General features: G+C 39.7%; 1 protein-coding gene across 4 annotated transcripts in view; it reads left to right on the forward strand.

Annotated features, from left to right (window-relative positions):
- DTNA (dystrobrevin alpha) overlaps positions 1–27,587 on the forward strand; it is a 92,245-nt gene that overhangs the window by 21,242 nt on the left and 43,416 nt on the right. For all 4 annotated transcript variants that reach the window (XM_026064414.1, XM_026064412.1, XM_026064415.1 and 1 more), the window contains exons 3-9: positions 4,188–4,401; positions 11,709–11,794; positions 13,357–13,511; positions 18,146–18,251; positions 20,738–20,904; positions 23,364–23,488; positions 26,725–26,733. In XM_026064414.1, the coding sequence (XP_025920199.1) occupies positions 4,188–4,401; positions 11,709–11,794; positions 13,357–13,511; positions 18,146–18,251; positions 20,738–20,904; positions 23,364–23,488; positions 26,725–26,733 (862 nt within the window). The remainder of the gene's footprint in view (positions 1–4,187; positions 4,402–11,708; positions 11,795–13,356; positions 13,512–18,145; positions 18,252–20,737; positions 20,905–23,363; positions 23,489–26,724; positions 26,734–27,587) is intronic.

Consider the following 27,587-nt stretch of genomic DNA (forward strand, 5'->3'; position numbering starts at 1 on the left):
AATGAATAGAGTAGAGTTTGCAGGGGCCCATGTTTTCCTCTGCCTTTTCCCAGTGTTGGTAGGTTGACTTTGCAACATGATGCAGTATGTAAGAGTCTACTTATTATGTAAGTAAATGTCAAAAAAAATAGGATTCTGAGTGGTCACTAGGGCACTACATCTAATGGCAATCTGCACAAGGCCAAGGTATTCAGGACAAGAGGCTGCGACTTTGACATGATCTGATAGTTCTTCTTACAGATTAAAATATTTATTATTCATATTTCACATAAAACCTAAATTATTCTAGGCCATGTAACAGTCAAAACAGAAAAGACAGCTTTTCTTAATGTTTAAAGAACATGGAGTGGGATTCATCTTGGTTAATTTTACTAGAACTGAGGTTATATATCTCACGTAAACTTGTTGCTTTAGGCTTTCTCTGTGGTCAAAAAAATAATAGTGGTACTTTTGAGGAACTGTTCATCCCACCTGTCCAAACAGCTGCTGGAAGATGCCCTTTTCTTTCATTGATGTTAGAAGGAGCCTTGAGCACCAGGTGAAACTAGATACCTAATTTTTGACATTCAAGTTTAGGTGAGGTTAATTCTTGTCCATGACAACTGACTTAAATAAAGCCCAGAGACTTGAGTTCTATATACAACAGTATAACAAACTGTCCTTGTGATTTTGAGCTAGTCATTTAAATATATTCAAAATTAGCAGAGCATGTTTAAAAACCTGGGTTTTGTCCATCTTTCATTTTCTGCATGCATAAAGTATTACCTTCCAGCCTCTGTAAAGAGGTTTGAAATTCATGAGTAAAATGTGAAAGAAAATTGTGCAGTAGAATTGTTGTTTATTCAGCTTCAAGTGGAACCAAAGTGTTTCTGAAAAAAAAGTCCAAGTAAAATTATTTATAGTACAAATGCACAGCAGTTCCTCAAGACTGATGTTTTACAGTGGGTGGGGGACTGTCACTGCAATATAATTTCCAATAAGTAATTTTCTTAGGCTTGTGCCTTATCTTTGTGGCATACCAGTGAATACTGGAATAGCCTGTGAGGCTTTCAGGTTAAAGTTAACACTACAGCCAGTATTTTTTTCCCCTGAAATGTGTTAGTGTACTGATATTATTAGCCACCTCTGCTAGTCTCTGGATATCTCCCTTCCAAGGAACAGGATCAAAACTAACTCTGAATATGACTGTTTTCTGTAAAATACAATATTAGTGGGAAGAGAAGAAACCCATGAAAATCAGACAGCCACTTAAAATCAGTACTGGATCATGTGAAGAATAAAGACGCCAAGCCCCACTTCAGCTTTACACCTTATGCCAGGCATTTTCCTCCATGCTCTGTTATTCAGGTGTTTTTTACTACTAGGGTATTGTTATTAAAGTGAAATTGCTGTGTGACATTGTCACAGTTAGGGAGTCCAGATGTCTGGTTCATTCTCCTTGGATGTTCCCTTGTTAATGCTAGGGAAACCTTTGCCATTCCTCCTGACTGCAGGAGGAAATCAAACAAACATATGGTAAGAACAACAGCCTTACTCTTTTGTTCATCTGTGCTGATCAGGTTCAGAGCTGTTTGTGAGGTACCCCCTACCCCCAAACAGACCTGATGATGAGTTGTTATCCTTTATATTCCCTTTTTCCCTCCCATGTTCTTCCTCTCCACCACCCTCATCCACTCCCAAATAAACAGCCTGTCCCTGTTTATTCTTTTCCCATTGGACTCAATTTTGCTGATTTTACTTCCTTATTTGGTATTTGTGATATTCTTGCCCTGGTAATTTCTGCCTTGGTTAGCAATTCCATTAAGCTAGTTCCCCCATTGATGCTGTTTCTAAGGTTGCTATCTTTTTAGTGTAGCCTCAAGTCAAGGTTAGCCATCTGCATATATATTTCTTCCTTTTTGCTATCTGTAATGCCTTGTGATTTCTCATGTTGTTATCTTTTGAGTGTAGCTACAGGTCACATTTGACCATCTGCACGCACACCCTAACACCCAGAAACCAGCCTGGTGAAACTGCTGGTGGAAGCACCTGCTCCTTGATCTGCTTAGTCTGAATTACCAGAAAGACCATCCTCGGAGCCAGTGACAGCTAGAACTTGACTGAAACATCATGCTTAGCCTTCTGCTTTCTGCCTACACTTCCCCTCTTAATAAGACCACAAAATATGTGCACATATTCCAGGCCTGTTGCTGCATCTTTGGCATATAGCTCCGTATTTCTTGCTTGATTGCCTTCCCCTGGTGGTCCTGAGTAGGAAACAGTCATTAATTCTTTTCTCCAGGACCACACAATGATCTGGTTTCTGGTGACTTCTCTTCTTCCCTACCTAATCTTTCCCTTGAGCTTATTTACTGGCCATGGGGGGAAACTTTCTCAAAAAGAGTCAGTTATTATGGGCAGGCTGTCTTCTCTGGGACTGTTCATATCCCATTTACCCAGATTACGTTAGAGACAACTCAACAGTGAAAAGCATTTAGTTGAATGGGAATGGGAATGACTCATTAAAAGCATCTGAGGTCTATGCCAGAATTTTTACTGGGAAGATGCTCTTCCTCTAGACTGAAAGAAAGGAAGAATTCAGAGGTTGTGTGCTCCACCTGACTGGCTTAATTCAGGAGAACACTCTAAGACATCCTCCTGACATCATACAAGGTCACGTGTAAAAGTTTCCTTTTAATACAAAGGCCAAAAAACAATTAGGTATCACCATGGAATTGTATCTTGCAGTTTTTCCCAATTACTTGCTAATGAATAGTAAGAAGTAGAAAAATGCCATGTCTAATGCCAAAAGCAGTTGCTGCTGCTGCTGCTGCCACTCACCTGCAATCTGTATCTTCCTGCATGGGCACTGCAGCCTACACATGCAGTAGCAGGGCATTAGAGATTTTTTTTTTTCCTAAGGTAGACATAAAATAACGCAATCATAAAGAAAAATTGTAGACTAAGTAAAAAGATGATATATCTAAAAAGATGATATATCTAGTTTCATTTATCTAGCTAGTGTCAGCTTACATTTGTCTGCCACAAGACCACCATGCCACATTGCAGCCTTCAAGACACTGCCTGCAAACTAAGCAAGTGAAAATATAATGATAATTATTAGAATTAAATTTCTCTGTCCACAATAAAATGCATCTCCTCCAAGATTCAGGTGATGCTTGATATGTCATAAGACATAGCACCATGCTAAGTAAAAGAACTATACAGCACTTTCTCCTGTAAAAAAGAGAATTTACACCTTGAACCTCATGATTTGTTTCTTATTGGCAGTTCAGTAGGAAAGTAGGTAATACTCAAGATAAAAGAGATGATTCTTTGAGTTCTGGTTTGAACTAAATCCAAATTTTGAATGAGTGTAGTTTTTTTAATGTTTGGCATGGTCCACCACTTCTAGAAATGAAAATCTGTAGCAAGTTGATCATATTGTCAAAATAACAATGCTATGCAAATAGGATTTCTGTTTGGTTACAATATGAGAGATGAGCAGAGATTGTCCTTTAAGCTGTCCTCTCAGGCAAAAACAGCCCCTATGAAATTTAGCTTAGGCTAGGACTTTATCAGAGAAAGAGATTTAACAAATCACTTGGTAATTGTATTTAGAAGACCAAAATATGACTTTAGGATTGCTTCATCACGTGTTCTTTTTTTAAATGTAGCTTGTCTGCCCTGACTCAATTACAATTCTTTTTCTGTCAAATATTTTGCTTTTGGTACAAATAGCTGAAAAGAATTTTCAGAAATTCCCATGGCTTTTTATTAAGCACTTAGTATTCCTAGGATCTTCTGAAAAATCCATCTGCTATGCAAATTAATACCTAAGAATAATTTCTGAATGGATATTCATAGAGTTCAGAAAAACAATTAGCATGTGCTTACCTTCCACTGATTTCAGTAGGTTATAGATTTTTACTTGACTGCTTTATACAATGAAGAATGGTTTCCTGAACTGAAGCTGTACTTATTACAACTCAGAATATCAGTACATTGGTTGCTTATTAACAGATTTGAGTTTTCTTTGCTCTTTTCCCCACCTCTCTCTGAGTTTAAATCTCAGTGATGGAAAATACTTTTGTTCATTTAAGTATTTCTCAAGCACAGTCCACAGGATTGTAGGATGAGATGACTTTTTTTCTCAGTTGTTTTTGGGAGTGTGTGTCGCTGATGACTCTTTGTGTGCTGTACCCTAGTGCACCTGGTGGACATTTGGAATGTGATAGAAGCGTTGCGAGAAAATGCCCTTAACAACCTGGATCCCAACATAGAACTGAATGTGGCTCGCCTCGAAGCTGTGATTTCAACTATTTTCTACCAGCTCAACAAACGGATGCCAACTACCCACCAGATCAATGTGGAGCAGTCTATCAGCTTACTGCTCAACTTTTTGCTAGCAGCCTTTGATCCGTAAGTTTCTGTGCTTCCTTCCTTTCCTGACTGGTGAAAGGATTTTACTAGCTCTGGAAATATCTTTGAAAAACAGTTGAACAAGCTAAAATTTCTGACCCAAATAATGAACATGTGAATAGTTCTAACTAGAGACAGAAACTAAAATTAAGAACCTCTATTTTCACTTCTGTTGAGCCAAAGTCAGAACAACTCTGTTTTCATCTAGTTACTCAGACTTGTTCCAGGTGTTATTAAAGAACAGTTATCTACAGAAACAAATTTACTTCCACTTCTAATCTGCGTTGTTACTAATTGACATACCAGTGGCTGACACCACTGCAATGGTTCTGTAGCAGTGACATGGGTTAATAACTCAATATTTTGAGACAACTTACTTTCCTTCAAATTCTTGCAGCTGTAAGCAATTTTTTTCTGGCTCTTACCAGTGCAGCATAGTTTCAAGTCCATGGCAGAAACAGGGTAAAGATCTGGAGTTGGCAGTGAAATTCATGTTGTATATTACTGCATGGTACCTGTATTACAAAAAGGATGAGTTTAAGATAGAGTGACCTACTTACCTTTCAAGGATACCATGTATACATATTAGTGTTACTGAATACATAGACATCAGCCTATATTTGAAATCTGCAAAACCAGATAATTGAGAACAATGGTTAAGTCTGAAAGATGCAAATTACCTATTGCCTTTTTATGGCCTATATTTTGAAAATTCACCAGCTGAAAACATTGGCCATGAAGCATTAAAATAAAGATCCTTCCCTTCTCCCCTTCTCTCTTTCCTGTCCCCTCGTTTGATGGACTTCTTGCTTGGTATTGTGCACCTTTCAGAGACAGATCAACCGGGCCGGCTTAGTCGCCATGGCAACAGCCGAGCAAAAAGGTAGTGGTTCCACATGAGAGGGCTGCAGAGGCACCCTGTGCCTGCCTGCAGCCTCCCCTCCAGCCCCTCAGAGGGGAAAAAAAAAGAAGTCAGTCACTTGTGAAACTGTAGCCTTCAGGAATATTTTTTATCACCTCAAGGGCAGTAAAACAAGGAACAGGCATTTTAATTTATACAGTTGTGGCTGTGACAAGAACACTAAAGGACAAGGAAAATGGCTAGACACATGCATTGGTACATGCTGCAAGCAAACTGCTTCCTGACGGAGAGGCACAGGGAAAGACCTAGGACCACAGTGGCAAGATTTGTGATAACAGGCTTGCATTGTAGCTCACTGTACCAGGGGTAAAAATGTCAGCTAGACGCCAAGGCTACTTACAGCAAAAGGGAGAAAAAGATTTTACTCCTCTGTGCTGAAACAGTGAATATACTTAAAAGGGGAAGGTTTTGCTTTCCCTGAAAACATCAAATGCTCTGCGTTTTGTGACCTATTTCTGGGCCCTCGTCAGAAACTGCTGGGGGTGAGGAGAACGTAACTCTCGCTCAGTTCTCCGAGCAGCTCCTCCGTCTGACTCGCTGCCTCTGAGCTGGGTGCACAGCATGCCTTTCCTAGAAGGACAGAGACACCCTAAGGAGCCCCAAGAAGAGGCCTTCAGCTTTGGTATCCTATCCGTGATAGGAACAGGATGTTTATCACTGTTTTAAATGCATCATATTGGTTGAGTTGAGATTCAACTGGGTTGAGATTCAGGTCCAGTCTAAGAAATCTAAGTTCACATGTCTATGTGTGAGCTATGTGTCTATATTCTCTTTATAGTCAAAGAAAACTTACTCGGTATAGTCTGTTGAGCCCAGGGAGCGATTCAGCTTATCAACAGAGCTTGTCTGCTCCCTTGGCTTCGTGGAGATTGGTATCAACTAGATATCTCTTGATTATAATGGGATGTTGGCCACCTATCACAAATACAGACATATCAGTGTCTGATTTTCAAACAGTATCTGAGTCCCATCATTAGTATGATCCAGATAATCTATGTTTTGGGTCAGGTGTTTGTTTAGCATGCAGCCCAGACCACTGATGGTCCAGATTTCCCACTATCTGAGCAGGATTGCTCCTACATGCTAGAGGGGATAATGTGAGAGCTGTCTTGGATCTAAACAGATCTGACATCTCTGCTTCCTGTGTGGCTACTTTCCTGCTGCTCCCTGCAGTAGAAAAGAAAGGTCCTTCTCTGCTGAAGGCTACAAGTCAGTAGAGGAATGAGCAAGGTCTTTTCTTGTATTCCCAAGCTCACAGAGAAGCAAATATTGCATATAGGGGAAAACAGGCATGGAAGAGAGAGGCTGAAGTTTTTTTCTCATTTTCGCTTCCCCATTTAGAGAAACTGGGCAGTTAAACTAAGTTGCCTGCACTCTTTTGAAAGATGAGAACTCTGATGAAAAAAAAAAAGGGGGTTACTTTGTACGCACTAAAATCACAATATTCACTCCTAAAATAATCCTGTTATCTCTCCTGTTTCTTAACTTTGTGTTTTCAGCAAATGGTTGACTTCTCAAAACATGCTATCCAAGGCTTCCAGGATGTTACTGAAGAATTATTTTTTCTGTTTATTAATGAATGTTAAGATGATCACATTTGATTTTATAAATTCAACCAGACAACAACAACAAAAAACTCAAAATCATGAAAAATTAAAAACGGTTTTCTAAGACCAAACCAGCATAATAGCTCTTCAGTATAAATGAGAAGGCTGTTCTAAGTGATCACAGACTTTTTTTCACATTTGTGGCTATGCAGTGATGCCTGCTTCTGCTGTACCACAGGCAGTTCCCCAAAAGATTGTTGTTTTTTATGTCCCATTTGAAATACAAAGGGGGTAACAGACACAGAGTGGAGAAGTGTTTTTTGGACTTAGACTTTCTTATATGAAAGGACTACAAGGATGAAGTTAATATGTGATTTAAACTCTAATCGGCCTACCACCCTCTCATTTTTGTAGCTCTTGTTAATAGATACTGCCCTGAGTGTCCTGTGCTGGCAATCTGTCTGCTAGTAATAGGCTGAAGATCCTCCAAGCTTTAAACAGAGCTTCTTCCTTCTTCCATTTATAGCCCACTGAAAACCTGGAAGGTTTCTCTGCTCTCTGGCAAGGAGTATTTCCCTAGGCCTGAAATACAGTTATCTTCTCAAGAGCTAGCACCTGGCTACTAAAACTTAGAGGAATCACAGTGCAATGCCATGGCATATGGGCCAGCCTGCTCACTGTCCTGAAAATTCATCCCAACTTTAGGAAACCCAGATTTTTTCAAGGCGTTGGGGATTCCTTAGACCTTCAGATAACTATATCTCCCTGCTGCTCAGCCCTGAAGAGAGGAAGAAATGGGGAGGTATCACGTGACTTTGGGTGTGGTGCTCCACTCTAGCCTTCATGCTAAACCAAAATGCAACCTTATAAAACTGAAAGTTAATAATATAAAATTCATGAACAGAAATGCCATTCCCGTTAATTTGCTGTTAGTATATGGAAATTTCTGTCACACAGCAGAAGAGCCTAATAGAAAAAAACAAACAGTGAACAGAGTGAGAAGGTTGGGCTTTCAAGAAGCTGGACAAAAACGTGCCTAATTTACATGTTTAGCTGCACGTGTGGGCAATAGCTTTCACTCCAAGGAGTAAGATTATTAACTGGGGTTGTGAGATTACAGCATACTTCCTTCACACAATTACATATAGCAAGATGGCAAGTACAAACCTCTGAAAATTTCAGCCCAGGCCTTTGTCAAAGCCTAGCTAGTTGACTAGGTGGAGTATCAGCCTCATCTAGTGAAGCAGGTCCTCAAAAGGCTTGTTTTAAACAGACTGTAAATATTCTGTGCTAGATCATCTCACTCACTATCGCAGTACCACTACTCTTGCCACAAAGTTTAACTGACAAGGAGATAACAGCTAATTTTCCCTGTCGCTTGACATACTTSTGTTAAAAATGGAGCTGTGAGCTCTGGACTATGAAACTCACAAAATCTAAATGCCAGGACTTGACTTCTACAAAGAAAAGATGAAATATTCATGCCATTTTTTAATCAAATGTGCATTAGAATCATACTGAAGTCAAAGTGTAAAGATGTTCAGTACCTGTCTTAGAAGTGACTTCTTGTTTGTCTGTCTATTTGGAGCTGTGGAACGTTTAATTCCCTCTCTTCTCCATCTTTGCTGCTCATTGGAAGTGATACAGTCCAGCTGGCCTCTAAGAAAGAAGTCCTGCAAAAAGTGCATTTCAGAGATTTGTTTTTACACATTTCACTCTGCTAAATGAAAGAGTTCTGCTTGATTCCAATAATTTCCTTACCAAAACATGTTTGTAAAAATGGGATTTTTTATTTATAGCCTCTGACAATTCAGAGTTCCTTGCCGTAATTTAGGTGGGTGGTAGGAGTCCCACAAGTAACCAAAGAAATTCTGTTACTTTTGGAAAAGATAACATAACTTAAAGAGCTGGGGGAGCACCAGGGAAAACTTTATACTTCATGCCTAGTTAATGAGAAAAGTTGTATTTTCTCAGTGCCCATTTAATGGGACATGTTAGCTACTTGTACAGATATGATGATATCTCTTTATAGCTTTCCCCACCAGGTTTTCCCTTACAGCTGTCTCAGTATGAGAATTGCTAGAAATCTTTACAAGTGCCAGTGTCATTCGGTACCACTCTTATTGCTGAACTAAAAGGCTACATATTCAAGCCCTAAATTTAGACTTAGCCTTAGCTGGTCTATGGATTCTATCAGGCAATCTATAGGGCTTCCTTGCTCTGGAGAGAGGCTGTCTATCTCCATAGGCATACACTTAAAGAGGAAACTGTCTGCTCTGCTCTAATGTCTGAAATCATGTATTATTTTTTGCCCTTTCTTTCTTTTTGTCCCAAGCAGCAGGAGATAACCTTAGTGGCCCAGCCACCATTCCCTTTTCTAAGTACTCTGTCCCATGTTGTTGCTAAGTACGTATCAACTTCAAGATCAGTATGAGAGGTGTTATATAAAACCAAAATACTTTCTGTCCTCTCCTATTTCCACAAGTGAAATTTATATCTCTTTGCATTAGCCAGCCTAAAGCCTCACTCAGGGAGCACTGAGTTCAATAGAAAACTGCATGCTGCTGTCAGCCACAGCATCTGCATCTGCTTTTATGCAGCAGCACTTCAGTAAAGCAGCCCGAGTACTGCCCATCAAGGAGATCTGTAGAGCTTAGCAGTAGCTTAGGGCATTTCTGGATCCAAGCGATATTGGAAAGTCTTAGGCCTCAGTATCCTGCCTATTCATCAGTCATATATATTTATACATGCATGTGGGTATATGTATGCACACACACATGCATACACATATATTTCAGGAGACCAATTGAATTTATACTGGCTTTAGTGATGGTTTTATGAATACAAATGACTGATACCAAGTACAGTGTCAAAACTAATCAACTCAAACTGAGAGATTGAAGAGATAAATGAAATCTTCACTATTTCTATTCCTTTGTTCCGCAACTTGTTTGAATGTGGGAAAAAACAATGGCTCTGGGGTGGAAAGCTGAAGGTGAGTTGATGTGTCTGCCATTCAAGAATATAATCCTGTTAGTAAATGTAACTAAACCTACTGGGATAAATATCTAAATCTGAAGCACTTCCACATGGGCTTAAATTCTTCATCTAGTTCTTTCATTGCTTCTTAATAATGCAGTTGCTTCCACTGAGCATTTATTTTTCTGAACTCTAATAACTCTTTTAAAAGCCAGTAAAAACCTCATGATATACACTGAGTGCAGAAAAATTCCCAAAGATCTAAAGGGTATCATGCACAAAAAGAACACAAAAGGGCCAAATTCTCAGCCATAGCTACAGCATTACTAAGTGCCAGTTTGCACAAATGAGAATCTAGCCAATGAAGAATGGAAATACAAGAGATTGAAATAGATTCTGAGGTATTTATATTGTGATTTTAGTCTTATGATGTCAGTCAAAGACAACACAACGTAATGAAAAAGAAAATGTGCACCAAGCCCGGCATTGAAGAACATAGTAAAGATTTATTTCTTAAATACTGAAGCAGTGAGTTTATTTCTTTCTGTCTGCATCTCTAGTTGATATTCTGACAAACAGCAGAATTTTAAATGCATATAAAAATATTTAGAATGAATATTTAGAATCATGTATTACGCTGAGCTGGAACTAAATCCAATTCACTGAACTGTAAACACTATTAGCTAGCCAAGCTTAGGGAACTGACTCATTTTGTAAAGTCTGAGTGACTTACAGTGAATATAGCAGTGAAGCATGTAGCATGCTTTAATATAACCAAATGAATATACCATTCATGTCTACTACATATGCTACTGTGTTAGTCTGGTTTGGGGTAAGCAGAGAGATACAGTCAAAGGCTCTGTGTCTTTCCAGAATCAGTTATCTTTTTGTCCTGATCAGATGCAATATTTTTCGTTAAAATTCTGAGTGACAAGCAACAGAGTAATTTCATAAATATTGATGGACAGCTAAATTTCCATATATTGCTGTTGCCGGTGCAGTTAGAGAATCTTATGCAAGAGATAATTATATCTATTTTAATAGGAAATCCCTTATAAATATAATGTCCCCTAATAGAATAAAGCCTGAAGGTCACAGAAAATGTATAACTTTTTGCCTCTATGGCATACTCTTGTGTGTATTTGAGGTTTAATAATGTTATTCATTTTAGGTTGAAAGGTTTAATAACATTATTCATTGTCAGTTGAAAATAGCAGACATGCAAGCCAGAAGAGGGCCAGGCATAGCCACAGTTTGACTAAACTGGGGACAAGACTCTTCTGCATGTCACAGCAAACACCCTTTGCTTATTCTGGATGCAGGTTCATTGCCCAGTTTTCAAAAAAATTCTTGCTAAAGTTCATTGAAGTCGTGTATCATTTAAAAGGCAACTGTTGGGACTTATTAAGGGGTACAATAGCCAGCTTGTGCAATCATGTGATCCTCTTCTGCTTTTTTCATTTTTTTCCCCAGAGTGTTGATTTTTGCACTCATTTGCAATCTTCTAGGAACAGAAGATACACAATGCACTTAGGATAGGGAGGCCATGATTGTGACAGGTGCCTTTCAGTGCTGCTATAGCACAAACAGCAGGAATACTAATCATCTCAATGCATAATGAGTTAAGGAGTTTAATACTGAGATTCATATACATCAATACATCTGGTCTGAAATCTTCACAGCGCAATGTGCTGATGTGCTGTATGTTCCCACAAAACAAACTTTGATTTTAAAGGTCTTATATCTTCATATGTGAATCCACATATAGTGTGCATTACAATATGTCATGTCAGTGATGTACACTTTAAATGGAATGCTGTCTTTATTACAAAATATGACTACTTTCTACTGTTGAACAGGGAAGGACATGGTAAAATTTCTGTTTTTGCTGTCAAAATGGCCTTGGCGACTCTTTGTGGAGGAAAGATCATGGACAAATTAAGATGTAAGTCTTCTGGGGGGCATATTTACCTGCTAATCATTGTTGTACTTGGAGAGATAACAGTACAGGTAGGAAAACAGGGAAATAGAGTAAGTTATAGTTTCATAGCTGGGTTTGGGATCTGAGCTAGCTACACCTCCAAGTAAGTCCAGCTAATTGTTTGACTGAGCTTCATAACAGACTTTATAGTTCTGAAGACCAGTCACATATATTCTAGTTCTGATTAGTGAAAATTTGATTTTTTTCTTTGGGATGATTCATGATACAGTCAGATACCTCAAATGTTCAACATCGTGAAGCATCATTTAGCAATTTCTTCAAACTTTTTTTAATAATATCTCTCTCATTTCACACTTAAAAGTACAGTATTATTATGTACTATTTATATTTCTTTCCCTAAGGCACAAATTAATTCCATGTATTTTGCAGAATGGCTTCTCCTTTCACAGGATCTGTTCCTAGTTCCCAAATGGCCAAGACAAAGTCTAGTTGGAGCAGCACTTTTCTGTTTAGTGCTATGATGTCTCTAGCTCAGGTCCAGAACACCATTTTCCAGACTTTTTGACCAAAGGATTAATGTCAACCTTCAGCTTCCTCTGAGCCTTCTACCACAGCCAGAGGAAATTAAGTTTACAAACTGTTGTTGATTAGAGTTGACAAGTAGAGATTCCCAGATGCTAATTTAGGCTTCCAGGTTTGGTGCCCTTTTTTAGTATATTATTTCTAGATAGCTATTCAAATACAGAATGGCTGTAAATGAACACAGTTTGTTCCCTAGGACAATTTAAGAATAAGGAGCAGGGTCTGTCCAGTGGAAGACTGGAGTATGATGCTGATTTTCTGTTAGTGGTTCCAGGRTCCTGCCCTTAGAACAGCCGTTGCAGGTTCATGGAAAGGAAGCTGTTGCCATCACAGCTTGAAAAATGATAAATGTCCCTTTGTCTGTGATCCCCTGCCGAGTTTAGGAACCTTTTAAATAAGGTGAAAAGTGAAGGCTGAGAAAGGAGAAACACGCATCTCTGAAGTAATAAAACTTTGGGGTATTTTTATAAGTGAACAAAAAAACAAAAAAGGCTAATGGGTCAAATAATGCATTTCAAAGATCTTCAGTTTCTTGGGTGTCCAGAACAATAAATAACTTTTTGAACTCACTGGCAAGATTTAGATGTGGTAAACTGGCAATAGGCAAAAAGTTGATGTTGCATATCTTGTCAAATCAGATCCCCCTTGTCTGATTAAATTATTTTAAATTATTAAATTATTAAATTAAATTATTTAAAATTTAAATTAAATTATTGCCTCATGCATTAGACTTCACTTAAAAAGAATGACCACACACAGTGGAGGAAACAGGGATATTTTAATGCCAAAATAAGCTACTTTCTTATATGTATCATTCTCTTTGGTTTCTGTTAAGTGGGGTTAAATTAAAGGTAGTACTGGATGTTTCCATAAGCAGAAATTGTTTATCACTTTTGGTTCAAGTCAATGTTACTGAATTTAAGAGCAAACCTGTAGCTCAGACTGAAGTAGCTTTCTCCTTTTCTTGTCTTTTTCTCTCTCAGATATTTTCTCAATGATTTCAGACTCCAGTGGAGTGATGGTTTATGGCAGATACGACATGTTTCTGCGGGAGGTTCTCAAACTGCCCACTGCTGTTTTCGAAGGGCCTTCATTTGGTTATACTGAGCAATCAGCAAAATCCTGTTTCTCGCAACAGGTAAAGAGAGAGCAAACATCCTAGACAGTGGTTGTCAGTCACACCTCTAAGCAAACTGCGGCCCTCTTCCTGTCTTACACATACATGCATATTCACCCAGGAAATGCATGGGTGGGTGGAGGGGAGATTCACTTTTCTAACCTCTGGCACATAGGTTAGTTAGGTACGTGTGCTAGGAAGCTAGTCTCTGTAGGATTCCCTATATAATTATTTGAGAGAGAGGGGTTTAGCCAAAAAGTGATTCAGAACAGGAACCCAATTTAGATGTTCCTGAATTAGGGAGCCTGAAGAGACTAACCTCCTAATTTAAACACCTACATTAGATTCTTACATTTAGGTGATGTGAATTCCTCAGGGCATGCAATCCTTCAATGCAACTAGTTGTTGTTGTTACAGCACAAATTAGACTTTAACTTCACCATATTAAGCCCAGCTCTCACCAAAAATCAAGCTACATTGTTCAAATGAGGTGTTACACACACGGGAAGTTTGGCAATGAATGGAAAATTCTCTCTTAAACCTTTACTGAAAATGAAAGTCAGTAGGCAATGCAATCATCTCCCAAATAATTTTAAGTAGTAGTGCTTGCATATTTGAAGATAATCTTGTTTCACAGAGGCAGATTTAAGCCACCACTTCATATTTTTTTGAAGAATTTACATAGTGAAATGACTTTTGGTAGTTTCATGTTAAAATAATAAAACAGTGCTCTGGCTTGGCAGCAGAGCATTTGAGCCTTGAACATTAGACATGGTATTATTAAAGATCAGAAAGCAATTTCTCCTTCTTTCTTGGAAAATGTCATTCAGGCTTCAATTTCTATCTAGGCAGCCGTCAAAAATGGTGCTTTCCTTGACCTTTTATCCAAATGACAGCAAACCAGATATATGAAGTTGTTTTAAGAAACAAATAGTTTCGAAACAGGCACTAGAGGGTTTCATTCACAGTCTCCATTTAAAGCTAATTAGAGCTAGGTTTCTGATTGATGTAGGTACACAGTGTATTTACAAAGAAGCCAGTTTGCATCTGTAGTCAGCCAAGCACTTTTGTAAATCTAGACTAATATTTCACTTACTTACATTCACTTAATTTAATTCTCATATTTTGCTGCACCAGGCATGAACTAGAGTTTTGAAATGAAACTCTAAACAACATACCCCTATGACACTGTGATAAATGATACCCACAAAGTCTTAGTCGCACCTTAGGTCATTCAGTCTTTCATATCATGCTTAGCATTATCAAAAATTGATACCTTGGGATAAGTTTGACACTTCCTATGTTGTTCTAAGCATTCATGAAATTCAAGTATTCCAATGGAGTTCTTTGGTCAGATAAAATAGAAACAAATATTACACATCTCTGAGTATAGGATTTTTCCTTACATTATTAACATGTGATTTTCCAGTCCAGTTTTTAAAGTTTCAAGTGAGGGAATTTTTTTCGGTTTGCATTAGGTTGTACATCCAAAAGATCTTACTATTAACATGTTCCTCCTGATTTCTAATACATTTTTTTTGTCTTTATTGTTTCCATTTCTTTATAGTTTTAAGCCTCAAAATATCACTTTCCGGGCAAACTTGTTCATTTCAGTGTAGCATAGTGTCTAAAAAATGTGATTAGGTTGAACGATTCATCTGGAAAAAGATGTGTAACAGATTATTGGTACTGTGGTTATCCATGGAAACACTTATGCATCTGCTTTTAAACCTAGACCCTGCCTTCCCTAGCACAGAACGTTCGGGCATATTTCTGACTGAATACACATACTCTGCTGTGTAAATGAGGCCTCTCACACAAGTCCATGAATCACCTTTTTTTGTTCAGTACTTCAGTGCATTTTGAGTCAGTCTGGATCTAGTCAGTGTCCCCCATGGAGTGAAAGRGGGAGTGAGCAGGTTGCTCAGGTATCCCCTTTTGTTTGCTCTCAGTGTGCATCACTTTTGCCTACCAGAAGCCTTTCAGCCCGCTAGTATGTAGATTCCTCAATTTTCAGGAAGAAAAATTTCTGTGAATGATTTTCTGCTCAGGATGTCAAATCTCTTTCAATTTGCATTCCATTTGCAGAAATGTTTGGTTGTTTTGCATTGCACTGATTTATTTGATTAAACCATGTGTTTTCCTCTGTCTTTGAACCACTACTAGAGGGAATGGCTGTTCAAAATAGAAATGACAATGTTTCCTCATAAGCAAATTTATGGAACAGAAATGCCAGAACAAGTGATTTAACGTTTCAGAATACAGATCTGGGGCTCAAAAAGGAGTTTTATAGCCACCATTTTCCCCCATGGGTAGAATTAATGTGATATTATATTGCCTTCATACTAAAAAGTGTTATTATAATAGAAAACACTTTCTTTCTCTTTTTTTATCCCAAGCTRAAAAGATAGACACTAACTTCATTTTGTTATCACTTGGCTAAGTGTTGTTCCACAAACCCAGACTCCATCTGCATGCAGCATATATTTAGAAAACAGCTTTCAGTTTCAACTTCCCAGCAGCTGATAAAAAGCTGCGGGAGGAAAATATGCCTTTTATAATGTATGGAAATTGCTCTGCTGGTGTCCTTTTAAGGGACACTGCTCTCTCTAATCCATAAAATCAGTGACCACCAAAGGAGTTTGGCCATAAAGCTGTCAGGAAAGCCAAGTTGCTTTATTTAGTGCAAATAAGGTTTTAAATTATAGCTGCATTCAAAAGCTAATCCATTGTGGAAAAGCTGTCTTGTCTCCCCATTGCTTGTTCAGAGCAGTTCTGTGCCAACTTCAAGAGCAGAGAGAAGACTTTGGGCTACTCTTTGCAATATGGGACATTGGATGACCCTCCTTTCCTAATTTTAATTTTGCCTTTTCTCCTTCAGTTTTCAGTTCTGCTGCAGACAACACTGACATTTGCTGATGGCATTGGTCAGCAAAGCCATGCCAAACATCCACTGTAGATCTCCATCAGAAAGATCCTTTTCTGTGAGCTGATACTTATAGCATAGGATTCTTATTAGGGAAATGTTTATCCACTCTCCAAAGATGGGAAGACCATTCATATCATAAGCAGATGGTAGCTATTCTGATACTACATTGACACAGGCTGATTTGTGGGACTGGTACAGCTTTGATTACTCTTACAGGRCTACGTGTTTGGGCTTTCATACTGCAGGTTTTGTGGGAAAAGGTAATATTTCAATGAGACCTAAAGCTCATATTCTGGCTATTTCTGTTCATTAAAGAATCAAGAACACTGATCATCGCAACTAGTCTGAAGTGTTTTCTCTTAAGGGCAGAAATTTGTATATATTTCCCAATATCCTGCAATATTTCAACCGTGAAACTGTTACAGAGTGAGATGTTGTCCAGTGATCCCTCCATGTGTAAGAGCAATGATTTTCTTTGCATCTGGCTGCAATTGTATATAAATGCTGGAAATCTCTACCTGGAAATCTCAGCTCTTAAAAGCACTCCACAACACACAGAGATGATACATGTTACTGCATAGCTGCTGTTTTTCTTTCTCATGGGGTAACCACAGTGCTTTAGCAAGTTAAAACAGTATCTTATGCAATCAATCAGATATAAAAATTTAGCAATTCCTCTGGATATGAGGATGCTACTTAAATATTTATGTCTATAAAGTATATCTGTGGGCATTCTCAACAGGGCTCAATATTTTTGTATCTTAATTTCAGCTGCTGGTTTCTTAAGGACTCTCCGTCCTTGACCAACTGATAACTGTGTAGTTTAGTAAACACTATGTAGCCAGTATATCACACAGGAAAGAGCAAGTATTTATGGTGGACRTATCAGGACAAAATATCACATATATGTCTCAAAAACAACTGCAGTAAAATTTGTGATGACTTTTTCCAGACTTCTAAGAAACTTAAGCTCTTAGATTCCACATTTAAAATCAACAGGGATATTTTAGAGTTGAAATCTCTTTGAAAGACAATGGGGCATAGACTTTTAAGTGCTTAAGGGTACAGACAGGTCATGAACAGTCAAGTCAGCTGCAGTCCCTGAGTGTATGCAAATGCTTACAATGTCCCACAGTCAGAGCTCACCCATGACCATTACCATGGTTCAACAGACAACCAGTAGTTTCTTAAATCACACTAACTCATTCTTCTGTGATGGTCTGTCCATACCCTACATTGTTTCTGAAATTATACCCCCTTGTCATTTTTTTCTTTCATTTTCTCTGTTGGAGTAGTATCAGTCATTGTTTGTAGGGCTTTTCATTTGAAAATTGACAATACATAGTAATGCCTATATGCACATGTATTTGTTATTTGGTACTCAAAACATTTAAGAACCTGAAAAGTTGAATGTGAGCATTATTCACAAAGGATCTTTAGGCAATGACTTTTTTAGAAGAGAATCTTGAAGTGAATAAGAACTAGGTGTCACTGTCCCAGCCTCATGACAAGGACTGCTAGTCAGTCCTCATTAATATACTTTGTAACTATTAAAAATAGTGTGTAAACTCTTTGGTAATATCAATTGTTCTTTTTAGTAAATCAGGGTTACAAGTAAACAGTATCTGAAGCATGTTCCCAAGTGTTTTTATAAGAACAAGCTAAAATCATTTTGATATGTCTGATTACTAATGTTTTGTGCATGTTTGTTTGCTTATTTGAGCAGAAAAAAGTCACATTAAACACTTTCTTGGATACTCTCATGTCTGATCCCCCGCCACAGTGTCTAGTGTGGTTACCACTTCTGCATCGACTGGCAAATGTTGAAAATGGTAAGTAACAGCTGCTGCCCAAGAAAGTAAGAGTTACAGCAGTAAAGTTTTTTGCAATGATTTTCTCACTCTGTGGGTGATTTTGTAGGAGCTACTATACTGCGGTCATTGAATCCATATGCCATTTTTAAAGTCAGCAGTAAAACATATAAAGAATCCTGTTGGTGATTCAGCCAGGAACATGGCTTATTTTTTTCTGTGCTCAAGAAATTATCCTGACCATGTCCTCTCCTCCTGTGTTCTGGATAAGCAAAGAGTGATAGGACTCAATCCATCCACACACTTACATTTGGTAAACAATCAAGCCACAACTTTTATTAGCTATGACATATGGCAGTGGAGAAGGAACAGCTTGGCAGTTTCCGTTCATGCAATATACTTGGCAGGAGAAGTCCAGCGCAGTGTAAAACAGTAGCCAAAAGGTCCTTAAGCTTACACTGCCAGACAATATACTCAGAAAAGGAGCAAGGAAGCTCCAGATTCCTCCTTATCTTTTGCTTGTGTGGAGGATAAGGACTCGACTGTCTCTTTCTGCTCAAGTACTTTCCCCAAAATGAGTAGATCTCCTATTTTAAGATAGGAAGGGAGCACATGGTGCAGATTGCATGTCCATGGACAGTAACATCTTTCTCAGCCTTGCAACTTCTTCTTGAGCACCTTGGGAAAAGTAAGCTCACAAACTCATGATTGTAGAGGCCCTCCAGCCAAACCCTTCAGGTACTGTCTCTGTAGAGGATGTAGACCATGTTACCACACTGAAACTGCAGGGGCAGAGCTAGAAAACCTCTGGATCTCATTGCAGTGTGTGGCTACCAAATTGCAAACTCTGTATAGTTCCCCACGTAGTTCTGGAAGAGTTCCCTGGCACCAAACCAGCCTGCTTCTGCTGTCCAGAAAGGACCAGCATTGCCAATACTGAATAGAAAAAAATGACAATACGTGAATCCTTATTGTCTTGTTCAGCTGGGTGTACTTGTTCCTAATGTGACATTTCTTGCTCATAATCATTAGGAGGAAATGGTGCTGACAATCATTATTCCAACACTGTATATCTAGAAAAAGGACAGAGGACATTTATACAGAAAATGTTAAAAATATTAATTTAGAAATATAAATAGATTTCTTTACAACAAACAATTTTGCCGCCCTGTTTTTTGCCTCAGAGGTTGTGTAAGCTTGTGTAAGATGCTTGTTGAATATTCCTGGCTTGTTACTCCCTTGAAGGTTTACCTCTAGCATAACTGAAGCTTTGGGACACTGTAGGGAAAAAGAAGTGGGGAGGCAGGAGGCAGAAAATGTCATATATGCTCACACTTGGAGAATAAAAATATTTATACTGTACTACCAACAAGAATATGGGGCTATATAGGAAAGTGGGGGTGCCCAGCTATTTTTTTGGTGCTGCAAGCAGAAGGAGGAAGTTGTATTCGTGTACCAAATCACCACTGCAGTTAGAGGCAACAAGGCGGGTAGGATGATGTTGCCACGTCCTTTTTGTCTACAGTCCCAGCTATCAATCCCACCTTCCTCAAGCTCTTGTCATCCACCCCTGTCCCGCACCAGCTTTCCACCRTTTCCCACCCCTTTGTGCTGCAAAATGCTGGCAGGGAAATATAAACCTGACACACTGCACTTACCACAAATCCTCCCAGATGGAGCCCTAAGACAGAAAAACAGAACATGCCCGAGAGAAACAAGATGTACAGTACCCCTTGGTAAATTTGGTACGCGCTGTAGTGAGGAGAGAGGAAGAGAAAGGGCAGTATTGCCGGGAAAGTGGTTCAAAATGTTGTGGTTGGTGGAAGAAGTCACTGAGCCTTAATGTGCTCAGTCATTTGAATCCTCATTATTATCTGCTTCTGAGTGGAATAAAGAACAAGACCAGCTTGGTCCCTGCTATGGACCAATTTTCAAATGTAGGCATCCAAAGCTACATTTGTAAATCCATGTCTAGATACCTAAATGCTGTCAGTTGTACAGATGAGCCACAGGTAATTAGAAGAGACGACTATATGAAAATGTATAAAATACATTTTGTGCTTCTGATAATCAGACACCCGAGTTTGACTTTTACTCTGAGGCTCGTTGCTTCAGCTGCTCGCGGTACAGCCAAACTCCCCGCAGTGATACAGCTGAAAGGCTGAGGTGGATTTTCTCAGTTATGTATTTCCTCTGTAGTGTATTCAGTTAAACACTGTTTAAACACATTTTTTTGCTGCTGTACAGAGGCGGTGGAGGCGTCAGTTCAGATGATCAAGGGTTCGGGGCCCAATGTAGTAACATTGCTGGTAGCTCAGAGAGGGTTCCTCGCGGACCGGTCGAGCTCGCGCAGGGAAATCTCCGTGGGTCGGAGCTGCAACTGGCACTCGTTGTCGAAAGTTGCTGTAAAGGAGGAAGGGGTTCGCTCTCCGTTTGGGGCTTGTTCTTGAGACACTTCCCTGCGGTGCCTCGGGCCAGCCTGACTGTGCGACATCTCTCCGGCGCAGTCTTCCACCCCGTTGAGTGCTCGTACTGCCACAGCGAGAGCATGATGGGCTTTCGCTACCGGTGCCAGCAGTGCCACAATTACCAGCTCTGTCAGGACTGCTTCTGGAGAGGACACGCCGGCGGTTCCCACAGCAACCAGCACCAGATGAAAGAGTACACGTCATGGGTAAGGGCCGGCTCGCGCCTCGCTGCGCACCGCGTTCACCCCGGCAGGCACRAGGAGCCTGCGGCCGGGCCCGGGGCCTCTGCGCGCGGAGCAGGCGGGATAGAGCGGAGGTGGGAAGCGGCTGTCCTGAGGGCGGCTTGGAGGCGCCAGCAGTCCGGCCACGCAGCGGAGGCCGTGCTCACAGTAAGTCTTGCTCTCGGCAGGGCGCGCGGTGGAGCAACGCTCGGCCTGCGGCCGGCGCTCTCTGCGTGGTGCACTGCTGGCTGCACGCGAATGGCGCGACGAACGCTTAMCACGCGTTCGTCAGCATTTCCAGTCGAGTGGCTGCAGCATATGCGTAGCATTTGGTACGGGCCTGGCACGGTAAACTTGAGCGTGGTCGCAGAACCATCGCGGTGTTTACTGCAGGGAAAACCACATGTCAGCGCTTCTCGTTGTTAAACAAAATAATTCAACACTTTTGCTAAGCTGACAGAAAAGCACCAACAACTACCTCAGCCTTCTCAGAAGAGCGCTAAGCGCCCCATGCATGGGAGCAAACTCCCCACAGAAGCCCTCGGTCACTGGGAAACCCCATCCTCCAGGGTCCGAAGCTAGAGACTGTCAGCAGAGAAACTCCCAAATATGACAAAAGTATATGGTTATAAAAAAGAGCATGATGCATGCAGCCAAAACTCGTGTGCCTACAGGGCTTTGCGTGTATTTTCTAACAAAGTCCCCAAGCTTGCCACACGCAGTCGCAGCCCTGAGCCTTTCAACATCTGCCTTTCCATTGCTGGGGCAGGCAAGGGTTAAATTTAAGTGGTTTGCTCTGTATGCCTGTCACACGGCCCTGCACTGCCTCCTAGCAGTTCTGGGTCTGTGAATGTGTTAGTGGGTCCTAATCGCTTCTTGTTGCATAGACATGGCTGACTTGAGTGTAGTCTCTGAATAGGGAGGTGCCCACTACACAGCTCTTATTCCACCCTAATAGCAATGTGTGCTGCAAAATCATTTCTTGCTGTAGCAAGAGAGCTGTAATTATAGGCAGGAAATCATTTCAAAACTTAGGATTTCTGCTCAGCAAAAGCCAAAACGTGACTGCATGCCTAGCGGTTCCAAATGTTTTGTTGTCGGAAACAAATGTTTTTCGTCAAGTTTGAAATTGCATTTCTATAGTGCTATTAGCATTTGTTCAAAACAGGTTAGCATTCTGCATAAAGCTCCTGTTTCGAGCTTCACATGCAGGTTGAAGGTGTTCATGTAGAATTGGAATTGGAATTCAACTGATCTGTATTCAGAGTGAAATTGCATTTATAGTGAAAAAGAGAGAAAGCCTGAATTTTACATATTTAGATTGGAATTCTGTAATAGAAATATTCCGTTATTATCTTGATTACAGTAATAACTTTGTGGGATGCGTGTGTGCATCTATAATACCATTCCTGCTAAGTTCTAAAAATATTTTAACATTTCAGCACATTGAGCTGTATTTTGGGGGAGGATACAGCGTAAGAATCATTAGCCTCTGTTTTACTGGTGGAGAAGCTGAATCACAGAGAGGTGTGTTGAATTCCCTGGGAATCTCTCACAGAGCCTGGAAGAGATCCCAGCTCTCCGAGCCCTGTGTAGTTGCAGGATCACCCTTCCTTAGAAAAGGACCTGTGATTGGGAAGATGGCTTCTTTATTAATGTGTTCAACTGTAAAGAATGTCAAAACAAAACTAGAGAGCAAAAAATGGTGATTTTTGTTTAGACTTGCCCTGTTGGAAGATTTGAGGCTGAAAAGCATGCTTTTTGCACAGAGCCTCTCAGGTTTTTGGTATCAATGGAAGTATTTCAGCCTCTTTTTGCTTGCTGTTGCCATGCCGGTGCAATTCAGGCCACGCTGTGTCTGAAATTTCCCTGTCCCTGTTGCTTTCCCCAGCGTAGTGGGGGCCAGGGCTTCTAGGGGAGACAAGAGGGGAGCTTTGGATCAACAGTTAATGAGTACAGGACACTGAGGAAGGAAATACTAGTGAGGAGGGAAGACTATAACAGCCTTGTATCTGGCCCATAACTGGAAAGGAAACAGTGTCTCGTGCAGTATATCTATATGGACAGGCACAAATTTCTTCAGCTTGCACTCTAAGCTGGCGAGTTGCACTCAAGTCAGCTCCAGTCCAGAAGACATTAACTCTGTGCCATCCTTCACTATTCAATATTACCCAAGTTATGGCATTGCAAAGAACCCATGGCAAACTGCATCTATCCATATAGATATACCTCCCCAAGCCTACCTAAGGGCCACTGAAGGAAAGAGTAATCTGCATGGTCTTTGGCTTAGTAGGCTCTTGGGGCACTGGTGGGGAAGGGAAATGGGGGGTATAAGGCTATATGAATATAAGCAGTAGAGCTACCTATTGTTTTGTGCTTCCTTCAGTAGAAACAGTATGCACCTTACTTGTCCGGATTACCTCTACCTTCCTTGTTCCTCCCAGAAATCACCTGCTAAGAAGCTAACTAATGCACTTAGCAAGTCTTTAAGCTGTGCTTCCAGCCGTGAACCTTTGCACCCAATGTTCCCTGACCAGCCTGAAAAACCTCTAAACCTGGCTCACATTGTGTAAGTATCTGTGTGCTGTAGAGAAAGCAAGCTTTGTTTGAGGTGTGGCTTACACCTAGTGTAGATAAGATAATGCTGAATAAAATGGAAGGCAGCTGTGTCAGATCAAGTTCAATGCATCACAAATGCAAATTCACTGATAGAGGTATTTGGTATAAAAGTGTTATTCTGTGTGACTTAACTTGAAAAGTTGGTGGAATATGTTCATATTACCTACACAAATACTGGGACACAATGTTTGTGTATTCCCATTCTCCTAGGAAGTGGAGAAGAAATGGCCCTGCAATTTCATATAGTTCCAGTATTTAGCACTTTGGGATGTATTCATGCTTAGGACATTTGTTTTGTCATCTCTCTAAACTTCAGTGTAACTCATGTATGTCTTACAATGAGGCACTAGAGAAAAGTGAAGCCTGACCAGTTTTCTTGAAATCGATGTCAGTTCTCACTGACTTAAGTGGAACTGTGATTTCACCTGGCCCTGAAGACTAGCTATGTGATTCTGCATAAGATTTGTGTCTTTAATTACAAAGCAATTTGAAAAGGTTCCTTTATCTTTACAGTTTGATGTCTTGGGGGAGCAAAAGCAGTGTTTGGTAAAGTAGTTTGTGTCATTAATTTTTCTCTGCAGGAATCAAGCAACGCAAAGCAGAGAGAAAATGTAATTGTGCAGGGTGGGGAAATCATCACTTCAGTTGTTTTTACTCTAAAGTGTGTCCACCATCTGTACGAGCAGTTGCTCAAATTTTCTCATCTATCAGTTTGTTACCTTTGTTCCTTGGTTCCTTAAAAGAAAAGAAAAAGTTGATTTTTCCTGAAATCTTTGGAAAATTTAAGACATCGGTAGGGWAAAAGTTTGGAAAAGTTTGAAAAATTTGGAAAAATTATTCCAAAAATACAAGCTTTCAAGTATTTCTCTTGAGACTGTTCTGTTATATTTCTTAAGAAAAGATCTTTCCTAACCACCTTCCTAAGGGCCCTGAATGAAGCCTTTCAGGTAACAGCCCTTATAGTTGTATTTGTGTGCTGTATATCTGAGTTACTGGATACTGAAACTATTCCCATCTGTAATTATTATATGTATTTACATTTGTCAGTACTGAACATTTTTATGTAGCATCTTTAAGGATAAGTGCCCATGGGCCATTGTGGGCTGTATGACACATTGAGAATTCATCTAACCTACCTGACATTTTAAGGATAAATCATACTGATGGTCTTCCTTGCGTGGGATACGCATAATGGGACTTTTCCAAGGCAGAAAAGAGTGCTCTGCTTTTAAAATGTGAGGTGCCTCTGACAGAGATTTAATTCCAAGTCCTTGTTACACTGATAGTTAAAATCAATGTAGATCTTTATAGCAGTGTAATGGGGGCACATTGTTCTCTGGAATATTTCATTTAGAGATGGATTTGCTGAGATGCCGTGCTACTGAGCATGTTATAAAAGCCTAGCTCTGTTGGTGAGTCAGTGATAATTTCACAGGGCAGATTCTGGCCGTCCTTAAGAGAAATGGAAAGAGACAGGGAGCGTGAAGTTGAAACAGAAGCATCTGCTTCACGTTGCCTGGAGGCCTTCTAAGGCCTTGGTGTATGGCGACAGATAGCAGGTAGTAAAAACTGGGCTACTGCAAATGAAGGAAATGCATTTAGGCAAGGCAAGGCAAGGCAAGGCAAAGAGAAGGTACCATAGTTGAGTAGGATCTGTTCCAAATCTTTGCTGTGAAATTATCACCTTCCCTTCTTCCTAAATACACAGACATAATTTAGAGTGATTGAATGTGAGAATGAGTAACCATCTATTTTGTTTTGTGATATAGTTTCTCTTTATCAGTAGATTGAAAGCAATATAACTATATTGTGTATAATGATACATGAGTGACAAACCAGTAGCTTGTGGTGGTAGCATGATCTACAGTGCAATTCACATGAATTAACTGAGGGGAAAGATATGCTACAGTACCTCATTGAGAATACCTTCTTGCTGATGTGATTTTTATTTTTAAATGTAATGGAATATAAGACGTGAGAAACAGCTCTGAGCAAGAATCCAGGCAAAAAGCTTTTATACATGCATTTAACAGAAGAATTCTGGCAACAAAATGGTATTCTTTTTTCAGTAGTTTCTACGTTAAATGAGGACAAATACTCTCTGCATTTCATACTGCCTTTCCTTTTCATTGTTCTTCCACCTTTGAGTGATAACATGCAGAAAGACTGCACAATTTTTCTGTTTTATGGGTGCCACAGAGAATTTTCAATTAAGTAAAAAACACATCTAAAGCACATTTGGAATGATGTAAGAAATAATTATCAGTGTGTGGTTAATCTGATGGAGGAACTTCTGAGGGGTCATTTTGCCTTTCTATAAAAAAGATTGGCAACAAAAAAGAAACACCAAGCTATACAGATGACAAATGACATTACTAGTGTGTCACAGAGGGATTTTTAAATGCATGCTGCACTGGCCTGTCTTTATTTCCATATAAGCCCATGGGACCATTATTTTTGGCATCAGTGTGAAGAGATTAGACCAGCATGGAGCACTTTGGAAATTTTGTTATTTAATTTGTTGTTTTAGTGTAAGTATGTGCTATGCTATAACATGCATTTATTACACAGCCTATTCATTAAGTATGTTTTTAAGTATTTTCTGCCTCCTTGGGCAGAGTTGATTTGGTATCATAAGTTCATTTTCATCAGGAAGCTTAATCACTCACTTTCAGAAGTTAGGCTTAACCACTTCACTTCCAGAAGTTTAGAAATAAACTCCAGATGATATAGATTTATAGTCAATTGCTAAGAGTTTTCCTTTGGTTTACCATAAAGTCTGTTGTTCTTGTCTTTCCATGTCACATGTCAGATTTTATACTTGAATATCCATTTAATATTCAAGTTTAACATGAGGAATGTGATGGTGGACACCAGCCTTTAAGCAACTTGCCTTGGGAAAGCTCAGATTCATTTTAATAATAGTTTTCTTGACATAAGAATTGAAAAAAAAATGCTAATCACAAAATATTAGCAAAGCCTTAGAGTTTATAGGCATTTGTACAGAAGAGCAACTCTGCACTTGTAAACAGCATCAATGACTTTTTATGCATAGACTCTCTTGTGCTTTTTGCAGAATCAGGGTTATAAGAATGAAGTATGTCCAGTGCCTTACTTTTACCACATACATTTTAAACTGACAATTTAATTAATGATCTCTTTTCCATTTCATTTTGGCTGCAAAAGAGATACTTGGTGAGTATTTTTCTTCTTTAGTACACTTGTTGGAGAAAAAAGCTTGAAAAAATCTATAATTTCATCATTATGAATCCCTAACTTTATCAGAGTCCAGACCCAAAGAAATAACTGCTTTTGAATACRGCAATGTAGTGAAAGGAAGGAGCTCTTTTGGGTGTTAGAAGCTCTCCCTTCCACCTATATTTTAGGATAGAGCTTAGAGAAGACAGGAACCTGAGAAGTGGATATGTGGTGATCTGCTGAGATTCATGGGCACAGTGTACCCCCTTCCCCCTCAGGCAACAGAGGTGAATCGGATACACACCAAACTGGAGCCCAAGCTGGTGTAGCCCCCACTAGGAACCACCACGATGGCAGACCCCCACCTCTGCACCCTTCCTGCCCCCTTGCTCTGGGAGTGCTACTCAGGGGCCAGCCTCTCCCCCCTTCTCCCGTTGCGGTCTAGGATTGCACAGCCCAGCATTGGACCCCTCTTCCAGAAACCCCAGCCTGTGCAGAATCAGTGACTGAATATATTCACTGAGCAGTGATTACACTATGAAAAGAAAAAAAGCAATATAATGGTAGTTGCATGTAGTTGGTATGAAATGTTGCTCCTAAATCAATTACCAGTTTACAATTCCCAGTCAGCAAAATACCAGTTGCTTACCAATTAAATAAGATCAGTTTCTAAATATTCCTTCGAAGTTTACTTTCAAATTTCTCTATATTTCAAGACTCATACCAAAGGGACCTTTCTATTTCTATTGGCACCCCGCTTGGCCTCATCCAAGTTTTTCCTAGTTCTGATGAACTGGTCCATGAAAAATAATATTACACACTTCTCTGTTAGGCCATAAGTACAGTGAGTC

The sequence above is a fragment of the Apteryx rowi genome, unplaced genomic scaffold (assembly GCF_003343035.1).
Source record: "Apteryx rowi isolate R43461 unplaced genomic scaffold, aptRow1 scaffold_216, whole genome shotgun sequence".
NCBI classification, from domain to species: Eukaryota; Metazoa; Chordata; class Aves; order Apterygiformes; family Apterygidae; genus Apteryx; species Apteryx rowi.